The following is a 15,138-nucleotide window of genomic DNA, read 5'->3' as shown; positions in this document are numbered from 1 at the left end:
TGGCAGTGGATTCCCATAGCCGCCAACGTCGGCAGTTTCCCATTGAAAGTCTATGGCGGCGGAGCCTGTTGTTTTCAATGGGGATTTAGTGAAAAACTGTGATTTAATTTACAGCAGAGATTTTTGTATTAAAATAGAAAACAGTTTAAGTAGTATTTGTGTATCTCCGGTTCCGAAGGTCTCATCAGGCTGAAACTTGGAGCATAGGGTGTCCCAGTTCCGGCATTGAGAACTGGGCAGTTTGGACCCATTGAACCCAACAGAACTGGATATTTTAATATGTTGGTGTTTCACATATAATGTCGTATCCCAAGGCAGGGATAAAATCCTGCAGAGAATCCTTTGCACAAAGGGAAGCAGATGGTCAGAGGGGAGACCCAATGTCTAGAGACTAAGTGCTGTTCAAAGGATTTTGACACCCTCACTGTTTACCTGAGGGCGGAGACGCTTCAAACTAGATGGGTTTGTGAGTGTCATATTTTACACCTTCCAACAAAGGGTATCCTGCCAGATATTCCATTTGGCAGACTGGCCGGCATCCCTGATGTAAATGTGGGGCTACAGAAATGAGACCCCCAGGGTCCTAGTGCGCATGAGCTAACTAGCAGGGGGCATGGATTAAAATGTGTTCCCACGTTAAAGATTGGACACAGGTAATTGTTATCCAATAGCCTGTACTCAATGTTAAGGATAGGGTTACAAAGAGATATAAACTGTGGTAACCCCTGTATCCATTGACTACATATACCATCTTGATTGTTACCTGATTGCTGGAGAATTTATATCCAATACTTCTTCATTTTCCCAACCCAAAACGTAAGTGTTACCTCTCTTGCTTGTTACTGTACTATATTGCTGTGTTCACCTATTTTAGGAATAAATATACTTTATTATATCTAAGCCTCATTCAGTTCAACCCAGTTATTTAGTGTATTATTATAGCCTGTTTCAAAGCTACCGTCACATTCCCCACAAATAGACTTAGACTTTTAAAATTCCTCACAATCTTATCTATGGTTGGATCACCCCCAGAAACCCTATACTGGGTTCTGGGTGACCTGGGCATTAACTGGGCATCCCCCTTAACCTAGCGACCCCTTAACTGTTCCAGGGACACCTAACATCCCTATGTCCCATTTAACATTCTGGTCTGTGCTGAAGTAGGGAATCCTATTGGTGAGTCGCGCAAGTGTTTTCAAGGGGAGATTTTGCCGGGACAATGCGACTAAATGCATTCAGGAATCCGACCTTATTCACGGCTACATTTTTAGGGTATCAAGCAACTAGACACATTCTGCCAACACTTTCTGGCAAACCCCCCCTTGAAACTCATAGCTCCGCAATCTCTGCTTGCTGGCATTCCTGGAGAGGTAAAAACACATACATTCTTTATTGTCGCATAATTTTACAATATGGATATACAACAGTTAGGCTCAGGAGCTGGCACTCCTGAACCCCAATACATGGATCAGAGGTAGCAAAACAGGCTTAAACTTTATTAGTGAGCCTGGTTACCCACTCACCGTCACAAAGCCCCAGTCAGAGAACTAGACCATCTTGTGGCTTGAGCCGATAATGCTAGGGCGGGCTTTTCAAAGTTGCTCTGTTCTAACCTACAACCTACCGGAGACTCACAGCCACCACCAGTTTAAATTCTTTCAAAACCAAAGCTGTCCCACATTTTAATCTGGTCTGTAACTGTTACATATGGTAGTAATATATAGTATCTTAACTGTGCATGCAATGTCTTGTATATAATGTATACCCTGTTCACTTATGTAACTGTATTTGTAACTATGTATTATTTGTCATTTAACTCTATGCCCATGACATACTTGAAAACGAGAGGTAACTCTCAATGTATTATTTCCTGGTAAAATATTTTATAAATAAAATAAATAAATAAATAAATAAATAGCAGAGCAACAGGCTTCGTTTTGGAGCCAGGAAAGTCAGACGCGAGGACCAAGTTCTCGTTTTAGAACGTAGCAGTCGCGGCTAGGAACTGAAGCTGAAAAGAGGAGCATGAAGCCCTAGTGTAGATCCTGGTCAGGTTAACCACTCCGAAGCGGGTGCCCTTCACCTATTGTAGCCCAGATTTCACCCCCAGCGGCCCTGTAATTTTGTATATTTCTGCCTTTTGTATTTCTGTTGTGTTTCCGAGGTTTTTATCTAAATAAACCCCATTTTATTTCACCCCTTGTTTTGCCTATTGAATGTTCCCGGTATAAATTTGTAAAAAGTCCTGATGTCCCGTGACAGTGAGATATAAGGAGAGACAGAAGAGGGTATAGTTATATATTAGGGTGAGATATAAAGAGGGACATAAGAGGGTATAGTCATATATTAGGGTGAGAGGTAAGGAGGGACAGAAGAAGTTATAGTTCTATATTAGGGTGAAATATAAGGAGGGACAGAAGAGGGTATAGTTATATATTAGGGTGAGATATAAGGAGGGCATTAAGAGATTAGATTCTACATTTGCACAGATCGTACTCATAATGCATTCTTTATTTCAGCAAATCACCGCAGGTTTAACCCTCACTTGTCCTCCAGTTTCCAGTCTACAAACGAAGTGGTTTCTATCTCCTATGGGACCGGGAGTATGACTGGCGCCCTGGGATACGATACTGTAAAGGTAGGGAGGGAAAAAATCATGGATTTTGCTATTTTACATAGTTACATAGTAGATGAGGTTGAAAAAAGACATACGTCCATCAAGTCCAACCTATGCTTAATTTAGACAACAGATACTTTATCTTATATCTATACTTACTTATTAATCCAGAGGAAGGCAAAACCCCCCAGTGCCATATCATCCAATGATATCTCATAAGGGGCAAAATAAATTCCTTATTGACTTCAAGAATTGGCAATCGGATTATCCCTGGATCAACATTCTTCCCATGTACAGATGCAGCAACGAATATTAGAACTCTGCCTGTGTAGATTCTGGGGCAGTCTCACAGTAAATGCCTCAACATTGCCTCAACATTTCTGTGAGATTCTTAATGGCCCATAGGATTAACACAGCAGAGAATCCCTGCAAACTGAATGGGACTGAAGGGACCCCCTGCTGTGTTAATCCGATGAGCCATTAAGAGTTTTACAGAAATGTTGATGCATTTACTGTGAGACTGCCCCATAATCTCCCAGGAATTTCTCAAGTAAGTGTTCTAATACTGGAAGCTGCATCTGTATACTTATTTGGTATATCCCTGTATACCTTTCCCATCTAAAAAGATGTCCATCCTTTTTTTTAACAAATCTATTGTATCTGCCATCACAGTCTCCATGGGTAATGAATTCCACATTTTAACTGCCCTTACTGTAAAGAACCCTTTCCTTTTTTGCTGGTGAAATCTCGTTTCCTCCAACCTTAAGGGATGGCCCAGAGTCCTTTGTACTGCCCGTGGGATGAACAGTTCTTTTGAAAGCACCTTGTACTGTCCCCAAATATATTTGTATATAGTTATCATATCCCCTCTTAGACGCCTCTTTTTAATGTAAATAAATCTAATTTAGCTAGCCTCTCCTCATAAGTTAGATTGTCCATCCCCTTTATTAATTAGGTGGCTCTTCTCTGCACCCTCTCTAGATCCATAATGTATTTTCTTAGGATTAGTGCCCAAAATTGTACTCCATATTCAAGGTGTGGTCTTACTAATGTTTTATAAAGGGGCATAATTATATTTACTTCCCTTCCATCCATTGCCCGTTTGATGTAGAATGTAAATGCGTGGTGCTAAAGACCGATAACAGAAAATATAATTGAATGAATAAAGAATACTTGTAGAAGGATCCCCAGGATAAACACTTGATTGAAGACAACAGGTATTGGGTTGAGAAGTTGACACACATTGACACCAGGAGTCATAAGCATATAACTCACCCTAGATAATACCAAAATCTCATTAAAGATTATAGCCAGGAAAACATGTAGCAAGCAAGGGACTCACTTTTGAAGCTGCAACGTCCATGTAATCCAGCAGTGGGGGTTGTGAAAGCGTAGAAATAAAATCAATGAGTCAAGGGTTCAAAGTATCAACGTGAGTTTATCTGCACCAAGGTACAAGTGAGAGAGAATTCATAAATGAACTCATGCCTCTGAAAACATATTGCTTGGTATCACATTTTTATACATTTCAAAATGAGTAATACACCCCTTAAGGGGGTTGGCTTAGAGATAAAAAACAATATGATGACTTATACAAAAATCCTTATGAATACATAAATATGCTTCACATGCTATATTCTTATCCTATATATCACCACAAAGTGGGTCCCATAACCTCTGACTTTAATGAGTAACCCTGTTTAGCCCTCTGTGTGTACTGTATCTGTCAGATAACAGAACCTAAGGTCAGCAGAAATGTCTAAGGCAGGAAAAACCTCTTACGAATGAAATTTCAATTTCATGACTTGTAGGAATTATACAAGGGAGAGTTACAGCTAGGAGCGATACTCTGCAGCATATCAATCATTCACAAATAAAGAGATAAGCATACATACAAGCAAACACTTAAAATGGTGGTTGGGCCAAAATGGAGGTGATGATAATCTGTCTTTATATAGCCTGAGCCACACACATTATCTCAATCTTCACAGTCCTCTCTTTTTATTCTTAAAAACATAGTCTTTTAAGGATAATTCAGATAAAACTCCAGAAACGTCGCGCTGGCCTGGAGGGTCCAAATTTGCATGACTTTGATAGTTCTTGGAAACTCACAGAGCTGCTGGCTATCATATCAGCCAGGTTGGTCTTTCTGCCATCATCTTCATCTGTATTCCATTGAGCGGGACTGACTTTTCCTTCTGAGATTGCATCTTCCGTGGTGTCGTTTGTGATCAGTGGCATGGCCTGGGTAGAGGGTGTTACACACCTTTGCAGTATGGATTTACTGCACATGACACAGACATACAGTACAAAACAATCAGAACAGCAAGCACACAGACAAATCCATTCATCAGTTTCACTCGTAGGAAACCAACCAATTTGCTAATTCCTAACAAATCCCATCGTTCATCTCCGCTTTTCCTTAATCTCTCCTATATCTCTGCAATCTTCTCTAGCTCATGTTCAATCTTACCACTTTGATCTTTAATAAAAACACAACATTGCTCTTTAACGAGGGCACATACGCACATAAAATTTAGTCCAGAGCCATTCTATTCTGTAGGGCCATTAATCTAATCTGTACCTGTTCTTGATTAAGTAAGTTAATGGATAAAATTAAGGCCATATCCTCCCTATACATTTTTAGTTCAGGGCTGTAAATAGATTTTTACACAAGTTTCATTGGTTTGTGGAGGCACCTGACCCATAAATTGATTGTTGTTCCAGTGTAAAATCCACCTACAGGAACCTCATTTACCAGTGGAATTTGGTTTAAAAGTTTAGAAAAGTTCCTTGTAAACAAATTCAAAATGACATTTCATTTTTTAAATTCGGTATTGGTGTAAGGTTGTAAGGAATCGGGGGCCACGTCCCTTGCGGCGTGACCCCTCCTTACCCACTACCAGTACTGCAGCGGCTGCTGCCCCTGCCCCCCGTCGCTACCCATGCCGCAACCCAGTGCATACCTTGAACTCTGCCGTCGCCATCTTGGATTCTGGCACTGGTGTTACAGACTCTAAGCTGTGCTCCACTACTTCCTGGTCTCTCAGCCACTCACGAGCAGCTCCTCGACATGCCTCCGCCATGCCCCTCGTCCGGATTGGTCACTGTCGCTTTAAATATCCTGCTTTGCTTTCACTTCCTTGCTCTGCATAGCTCCTTGCTACCTGTGTTGCCTGGAACCTGTGTCGTGCTCTCTTGTGTTTATTTCCTACAGCTATTGACCCGGCTCGTCAGAAAACCTCCTCTGGCTCCTGAACTCGGCTTTCCTACAGACTACTCTAACCTCTAAGACCCCCGGACTCTGCTATGGATTTTTACTACGGAACTTTCTATATCCTCGGACTCGGCAAGTATCTGACCATTCTTTATCTACATCCAGGCCTGGCCACGATACTGCGCCACATCCCGGACACGCTCCCTCTGCTGTCGGTGCGTATACTCTACATCCCACCTCAGTACAGGGGACTGGTCTGGTCTGCGGGCTGCACAGCGTGACATTATGCAGAGCCCAAATGCAGACCTGGCTGATGTGGGGGAGCTTATTACGTCCCTTAAACAATGCATCCTGTCTTTTGGAACGCAGATTACCAATTTGATTCAACAACTATCCACTCTCTCACTACAGCCCACTCCGCCACAAGCAGCAGTCGCACCTTTAAGAATCCCTACGCCTAAAGCATATGCGGATGACCCTCTGGCCTGTCGAGGGTTTTTGAACCAGTGTGAAATTCAATTTGAAATATCTCCAAGCCTCTTTCCTAACGGACGCACCAAGGTAGCCTATGTTTACTCTCTCTTAACAGGGGATGCTTTGGCCTGGGCTTCTCCCATCTGGGAGCTGCGTCCGGAGACCACGTCGAATTACCAGATTTTCCGCCAAGAATTTCAGCAGGTATTTGATATTCCTGTCCGCAAAGATACTGCTGCCTCTTCTTTAGTTCATTTGTCTCAGGGTCGTAGGTCCGTAGCCAAATATGCACTGGAATTCCGGACCGTCGCAGCAGAGACTAGTTGGAACGAAGAGGCACTTATTGCTGTATTTTGGCAAGGTTTGTCCGAATCTGTAAAAGATGAACTTGCAGTCCAGCCCCGACCCCAAGCATTGGAGGATATGATCGCACTGTGCATACGCGTGGATCTGCGCCTCCAGGAGCGATGCGCCTCCAGGAGCGACGTCACGAACGCCAACGTCCCAGGTTCGTGCCTATTGACTCTCCTTATCCTAGGCCTCCTCCGACTTTTCGCCCTCTTCCTGATGCTATAAAACCCATGCAGATCGGCAGTCAGCGGATCCGTACTCCCGACAGGACGGCCGAGAGGGTTCGCTGCCAGAATGAGGGCCTATGCTATTATAGTGGATCTCCAGATCATGTGGTACGTTTTTGTCATTTGAAGCCCAGGGAACAAACGGGACTAGCCACGCAAGAGGGACTTACCCTCGGATCAATTTCTTCTCGCTCCCCCTCTAAAGAGGAACTCCCTAAGAGGATTATGCTCCCAGTTTAGCTTGAAGGCCCGAATTTTCTTGTAACTACTGCTGCTTTTCTCGATTCAGGCTCCGGTGGTAATTTTGTGGACCAAGATTTCGCCACTCGTAACAAGATTTCTCTTATCTCCAAGAAAGCACCAATTGGACTCGAGGCTATTGATGGGCGTCTTTTGCAACCTGCTTTTATCACGTTAGAGACCCTCCCTCTCACTTTATCTGCCGGTTCTCACACCGAGATTATCTCCTTTGACGTAATACATTCTCCTGATGTTTCAGTTATCCTAGGGTTACCGTGGTTACAGCATCACAACCCACACATAGATTGGAGGGACTGCAAACCGATTCAATGGGAGCCAGAGTCAGATGCCTCATCCTCGCCAGTCATAGCTCCGGCCACAGTTATCGCTGGAATGGAGACGCCTTCTGATAGCAACTCCACTCTTCCCGAAGTATATGCTGATTTCATCGATGTTTTCAGTAAGTCTCAGTCAGAGGTCCTGCCTCCTCATAGACCCTATGATTGTCCCATTGATCTGGTCCCTGGTGCCGTCCTGCCAAAGTCTAAGTCCTACCCCTTGTCTCTCCCAGAGACTGAAGCCATGGCAACCTACATCAAAGAGAATCTTGAGAAGGGATTCATTCGCAACTCTTAGTCTCCTGCCGGTGCCGGTTTATTTTTTGTGAAGAAAAAGGATGGATCCCTGAGACCATGCATTGACTACCGGGGCCTCAATCTCATTACTGTCAAAAACCAGTATCCCCTCCCTCTGATTTCGGAACTGTTTGATAGGCTTCAAGGGGCCAAGATTTTTTCCAAGCTAGACCTCCGAGGAGCCTACAACCTCATACGTATTCGAAAAGGCGATGAATGGAAAACCGCCTTCAATACAAGAAGCGGACACTACGAGTATCTCGTGATGCCATTTGGTTTATGCAATGCTCCTGCTGTCTTTCAGAATTTTATGAATGATGTCTTCCGCGATGTCCTCAATTCCTTTGTTATTATTTACCTTGACGATATTCTAATTTTTTCTGGGAATCTTCAAGATCATGTCCAGCATACTAGACTTGTCCTCTCTCGTCTCCGTGTCAATAATCTCTTTGCAAAGCTCGAGAAATGTCTTTTTCATCAATCTTCTACCGCCTTCTTAGGCTATATCATTTCGGATAAAGGATTTTCGATGGACCCAGAAAAACTTAAGGCTGTTTTGGATTGGCCCCTGCCCAATTCTCTTAAGGCCATTCAACGTTTTTTGGGTTTTTCCAATTACTATAGGAAATTCATCCGGAATTTTTCTACCACTGTGGCTCCCATCACTGCGCTTACTAAGAAGGGAGTCGACCAATCTGTGTGGCCTCCGGAGGCCGTCTCTGCCTTTGAAACCTTGAAGCAAGCTTTTGTTTCGGCACCCATCCTTCGTCATCCTGATACTAATCTTCCATTTACATTAGAAGTGGACACCTCTGATTGTGGTGCAGATGCCATTCTCTCCCAGAGACTCTCCCCTCAAGATAAATCGCACCCATGTGGATGTTTTTCGAAAAAGTTCTCCCCTGCTGAAAATAACTATGATGTCGGCAATAGAGAACTCCTGGCCATCAAGATAACTTTACAGGAGTGGCGACACCTCCTGGAAGGCTCCTGCGAACCAATTGCTATTTTGACAGATCATAAGAATCTTCTCTATATCGAAAGTGCACATCATCTAGGATCTCGTCAAGCCCGCTGGGCACTTTTTTTTTCAAGATTTCATTATACTCTATCGTACATCCCCGGCACGAAGAACATAAAAGCTAATGCCTTGTCCAGACAATTTTCCCCTGAAGAAAAATCCGAAGAAATCACAGAAACAATTGTACCTTCAAAATGCATAGTCTCCGCCAACTCTTTTGATATTCTTGAAAAAATCGTAGAAGCCCAGTCACAGATTCCGAGTGGTCTAGAGGTACCGGAAGGAACTCTTTATGCCGCCCCCAAGTTTCGTCAGAAGATCTTGGAATGGGGTCATTCCGTTCGGTCAGCCAGCCATCCCGGCTTCAAGAAAACCTTGGATCTCATTAAGCGCACCTTTTGGTGGCCTAATATGGCAAAACTCATTCACGAATTTACACGCGCTTGTCCAGTTTGTACGCAGAACAAAACTCTTCATCAAAAGCCTTCCGGGTTACTCATGCCTCTTCCAGTACCTGATCGTCCATGGTCACATATTTCAATGGATTTTATTGTAGATCTTCCGCCCTCCAGATGTATGACTACCATTTTGGTCATAGTAGAACGATTTTCGAAACAGGCCCATTTTATTCCCCTCAAGGGTCTTCCCTCCTCTCCAACCCTGGCAGATATTTTTACCAAAGAAGTGTTTCGTATCCACGGGATCCCTACGTCCATAGTTTCTGACCGAGGATCGCAATTCATATCAAGGTTTTGGCGTGCTTTCTCCAAGAGGCTTGGTATGGCCTTATCCTTCTCTTCAGGCTATCATCCCCAAACTAATGGGCAAACTGAGAGACTTAATCAAAGCCTTGAACAGTATCTACGATGCTTTATTTCTGATACCCAAGATAATTGGTTTGATCTGTTACCATGGGCGGAATTTGCGTCCAATTCTCTCCGTAATGAATCTACGCAAGAATCTCCATTTTTCGTGAATTACGGCTTTCATCCAAGTCGGCTTTCAATCTCCAACACTCCCTCAGGAGTGCTAGCAGCCGATGAACGGCTAACCACGCTACAGAACTCTTGGATCAAGATCCAATCCGCACTCCTTTGGGCAGCTCAGAGGTTCAAATCTCAAGTGGATCGTCGTCGTCAACAGGCTCCCAATTACAAGCCAGGGGACCGTGTCTGGCTTTCAGCAAAGAATATAAGACTGAAGACTCCTACCCCGAAATTGGCGCCTAGGTTTTTGGGGCCTTTCTTGATTCAGGAACAAGTCAATCCTGTCACGTTCCGCTTACAGTTGCCTCCATCCATGAACATTCCCAATGCGTTCCATGTATCCCTGCTCAAGCCTTTCGTTCAGAGCAATCGCTTCCCTGCAAAATCCCATAGACCCAATCCTGTTATGGTCCAAGGACACTCTGAATTCGAGGTACAGTCCATTGTGGATTTCCGTATATCCAGGGGAAAAGTACAGTTCCTTGTACATTGGAAGGGCTATGGTCCAGAAGAGCGTTCCTGGATATCAAGGGAAGACATTCATGCTCCAGCTCTACTCAATCGCTTCCACAAGAAGTTTCCACAGAAGCCTTGGATGGATCGTCCTGAGGTCGATCCTGAAGGGGGGATACTGTAAGGAATCAGGGGCCACGTCCCTTGCGGCATGACCCCTCCTTACCCACTACCAGTACTGCAGTGGCTGCTGCCCCTGCCCCCCGTCGCTACCCATGCTGCCACCCAGTGCATACCTTGAACTCTGCCGTCGCCATCTTGGATTCTGGCACTGGTGTTACAGACTCATAGCTGTGCTCCACTACTTCCTGGTCTCTCAGCCACTCACGAGCAGCTCCTCGACACGCCTCCGCCATGCCCCTTGTCCGGATTGGTCACTGTCGCTTTAAATATCCTGCTTTGCTTTCACTTCCTTGCTCTGCATTGCTCCTTGCTACCTGTGTTGCCTGGAACCTGTGTCGTGCTCTCTTGTGTTTATTCCTTACAGCTATTGACCCGGCTCATCTGAAAACCCCCTCTGGCTCCTGAACTCGACTTTCCTATTGACCACTCTAACCTCTAAGACCCCCGGACTCTGCTACGGATTTTTACTACGGAACTTTCTATATCCTCGGACTCGGCAAGCACTTGACCATTCTTTATCTACATCCTGGCCTGGCCACGCTACTGCGCCACATCCCGGACACGCTCCCTCTGCGGTCGGTGCGTATACTCTACATCCCACCTCAGTACAGGGGACTGGTCTGGTCTGCGGCCTGCACAGCATGACAAAGGTATCCCTAATCAAGGGGTTAAATGTCTTTCTCCCTTGTGTCGTTGGGGGCCACTAGAGTATGGCAGGGATTCAGTGTATATATTCCCTTGTGACCCATTAACCTGTGTAGCATTGTGTGCGATTGTATGATTGTCTGCAAAATTATGTGACCACAAAACAATAAACATTATAAATATTTCAAAACTGATCATCCCTTATCATCATCTGGATGGCGTAAGCTGATCTTGCCTAGCGGGGCATACATCTTAAAAACACACTCTAAAGCATAAAAAAATAATATTGAGTCCTGAAAAAACAAATTGTCCGTTTAAGACCGGGCCATGCCTGAAGTCTTAATTCCTCGGTGGTTAAATGTTCTAGGATTATTGTGCCTAGATACACTAACTCGTGGTCAGGGAAAATAAATAAATATATAATCCCATCAAAACATTGGCTTGATGATTCTTTGTTAGCTGTTTACGGTGGTGCCGGCACTTTTTTTTTACGATGATGCTTCTTTATATTCTCCTTGGAAGACTGTATAGGCTGCACCTAAGTTTGGAGAGACTTAAACATTTCATTAATAAAACCACAAGGAGAGTGCTTTTAGCCTCTATAATTTAGTATCAGCACAATTTTTTTGTTTTTCACAACTGTCTTGGCATCCGCATATAGACAGGTGTGTTATGGAAAATCATATAAATTATCCTCTCTTTTGTTCATATGCAAAACCTATGCCATGTGAACAATATACAACATAAAGGATGATGGTATTTAAAACATCAGCAGCTTGAGATTTAAATTTATATATATATATATATATATATATATATATATATATATATATATATATCATGAATTTGACAATAGCTACTGCTTAAAAAATAAAATCTGGATTGCCTACAGTTGCATTCTTTAAAATGAGAGGCTAAAGATGAGGGTTCAAATTGAGACACCCTTTGGAGGGACATTAGAGGTAATGGTTAAAAGTTATAAAAAATACATCACATATGCAGTTAACTTTATATGAAAAATTATTTCATATATGACTTTATGCTTACTCGTTTATATTGTACGCTTTGTGAAGTACTGAGTATACTTTTGACACTTCAAATATGGAAATACATATGAAATATTATTGTATTATTAATAAAACAATTATAACAAATAGAATTAAAAACATCTCCTAATTAGAACAAACTGAATTGACATGTATTTTCTGGTTTCTGCATAGAAGTAATGTGGATACTGCATGTGGGGATTATAACCCCTTCTTGTAATAATTCCTCCATTAACAGGGGCTATGCCATCTAAAGCATTTCTGCTGAGTGGGTATTGGCCAATTCTGGGGATGTCAGCGTTGGGAAATAATTTAACCCGTACTGGTACAGCAGACCAGACGTACCCAGTACTGGTGCTGGGAGACGCCCATAAACTATGAGGTATTTATCCTAAAATGGGTACAGAGACAGAAAGCACAATAAACAAGCATAATTTCACACTTCTCTGATACAGAGCAAAATGAACTTTACAAAAAATAAGATAAAAACCCAAAACAGATCTGTTTGATCCTGCAAACTCAGTCCAAAAATAAATAAATTACAATATCATTCTCTTTCCCCATATTATAATTAAGCTGCTTTTAAATATTTTTGTTTTCTTTCTCAGCTTCTAGTTAACTTTTCATGTCTGGAACGTGGTCTTTGTACATTCTTTAAGCTGGAGGAGGGAGGCCAACCCGCTTGGCTGCTTTTAACCTTCTTTTTTTTTTAAGTGACTGCTGTTCAAAAATCAGACAGGACCAGTTAATTTAAGAAAACAAACCGTTAGTTTCCTATTATAAGTTTGAACAGAGAAACCTTGATAACTAAAAAACAAAAACAAAACCATTTCTGCAACCCTTCCTATAAAACAAAAATCTTATTGTTTTATTTACTATTTATTTCTAATTCCTTATCTTTCTTACACACACACACACACACACACACACACACACACACACACACACACACACACACACACACACACACACACACACACACACACACACACACACACACACACACACACACACACACACACACACACACACACACACACACACACACACACACACGTTCTCTGAGTTTATCTTCCATCAACATTCATTCTACTTTCTACGGGCAATTAACAAAACTTCAACATTCTATTAATCCTGTGGTAAAACTCAATAAAGCTTCCTTACTCCATAAGATCAGACTCTTTCTTTTGTTTATTATTATTATTATTATTATTATTACAACAATAAAAAATAAATATTTACTTTTTAAAACTTTGCATTCTAGATATACCTCGCTTCAGTCCTGACTCCTCTAAATCAGCACATAAAATTTAAATTTAAAACTTCCTTATATCCTACTTCATATTTTATTTGAATCAATAGATCATTTAAATATTGTAACACAGTATCTTCCATGCCCAGGAACAACAAAAATGTGCTACAGTAAAAAATACAAATTCATACTTGAGTCAGGGTGTAAAGAAATATATTTACAACTGCCAAATTTTACATTTTCTTTTAAAACATTACACTAACAAACTTTAACATGCTGCTGCGACACACTTTATTCGAGCAAATGCCCAGTTTGTACCTGGCAGATACCTGGAATGCGCCGCTCCTCACCTCTGACAAGCCGCGTTGCGTTTGCCTTCCCAGCCACGGTTCATGCCTTGCTGACGGGGGCCTGATCTGTTAAATGATAATGATCAGGATTTAATAGGCTGCAATGCTTCCCTGCTCCTGCTCAATATTATAAAAAATACAGAAATGCTGCTTCATTACCATAGCGGATAGCCGCTAAGGCAATGAAGGGGTTAACCCACCGTGCCCACTTTATTGTGGGTAGTAGGGATGGGTGAGGGGGGTATTTGGCCCTTGGTGTGAGTTTAGGACTTGCGGGGGGGTTGCGGGTGCACTTAAACCCTTCACGACCGTAGCAGTTAATACCGCTACGGTCATGAAGGGGTTAAGCCCTCCCGCTACCCCCCCGCAAGCCCTAAACAAGCACCGTTGGGGCTAATAACCCATTCACCCACCCCCGCTACCCACAATAAAAAAAATACACACACAGCAGCCGCTAAAAATAAATAAATAAATCTAAATAAATAAATAAATAAATGACAATAAATACATTTGAAATACATTTTTATTGATAGTGTAGATGTGCAGGGGGTCTCCGGAGCTGAACCGCGTTGGTTTCAGGTCTGGGAACCCCCTGCTCCCCGAGATACAGCCCCCTTTAGGGGGTGCCGATATCCCTATGCTTGGTTTAAAGGGCCCGACCACGTGATCGCGGCCTGTAAACCAAGCAGAGCAGAGGGATACCGGCACCCCCTAAAGGGGCCTGTATCTCAGGGAGCAGGGGTTCCCCAGGCCTGAAACCAGTGCGGTTCTGCTCTGGAGACCCTCTGCACATGTACAGTATCAATAAAACACATACAGTATACAGTATAAATAAACACTCGTTCTTTACCTTAGCGGCTATGCGCTATGGTAAAGAAGCAGCATTTCTGTATTTTAATAATATTGTACAGTGAGCAGGGGGTTCCCTGAGCCAGAAATTAATGCTCAGGGACCCCCCCTGCTCCTGCTCAATATTATAAAAAATACAGAAATGCTGCTTCATTACCATAGCGGATAGCCGCTAAGGCAATGAAGGGGTTAACCCACCGTGCCCGCTTTATTGTGTGTAGTGGGGATGGGTGAGGGGGGTATTTGGCCCTTGGTGTGAGTTTAGGACTTGCGGGGGGGTTGCGGGTGCACTTAACCCCTTCACGAACGTAGCAGTTAATACCGCTACGGTCATGAAGGGGTTAAGCCCTCCCGCTACCCCCCCGCAAGCCCTAAACAAGCACCGTTGGGGCTAATACCCCATTCACCCACCCCCGCTACCCACAATAAAAAAAATACACACACACAGCAGCCGCCAAAAAATAAATAAATAAATCTAAATAAATAAATAAATAAATGACAATAAATACATTTTAAATACATTTTTATTGATAGTGTAGATGTGCAGGGGGTCTCCGGAGCTGAACCGCATTGGTTTCAGGTCTGGGAACCC

General features: G+C 42.9%; 1 protein-coding gene across 1 annotated transcript in view; it reads left to right on the top strand.

Moving 5' to 3' along the window:
* Positions 1 to 15,138, top strand: part of LOC142466876 (pepsin A-like) — a 138,496-nt gene that overhangs the window by 19,529 nt on the left and 103,829 nt on the right. The window contains exon 3 of the mRNA XM_075572477.1: positions 2,520 to 2,638. Coding sequence (XP_075428592.1) covers positions 2,520 to 2,638 — 119 coding nt within the window. The remainder of the gene's footprint in view (positions 1 to 2,519; positions 2,639 to 15,138) is intronic.

Source organism: Ascaphus truei, chromosome 1 (genome assembly GCF_040206685.1).
Source record: "Ascaphus truei isolate aAscTru1 chromosome 1, aAscTru1.hap1, whole genome shotgun sequence".
Taxonomy (NCBI): Eukaryota; Metazoa; Chordata; class Amphibia; order Anura; family Ascaphidae; genus Ascaphus; species Ascaphus truei.
Note: the sequence above shows the minus strand (reverse complement) of the source record. Positions and strands in the feature narration are given on the sequence as shown.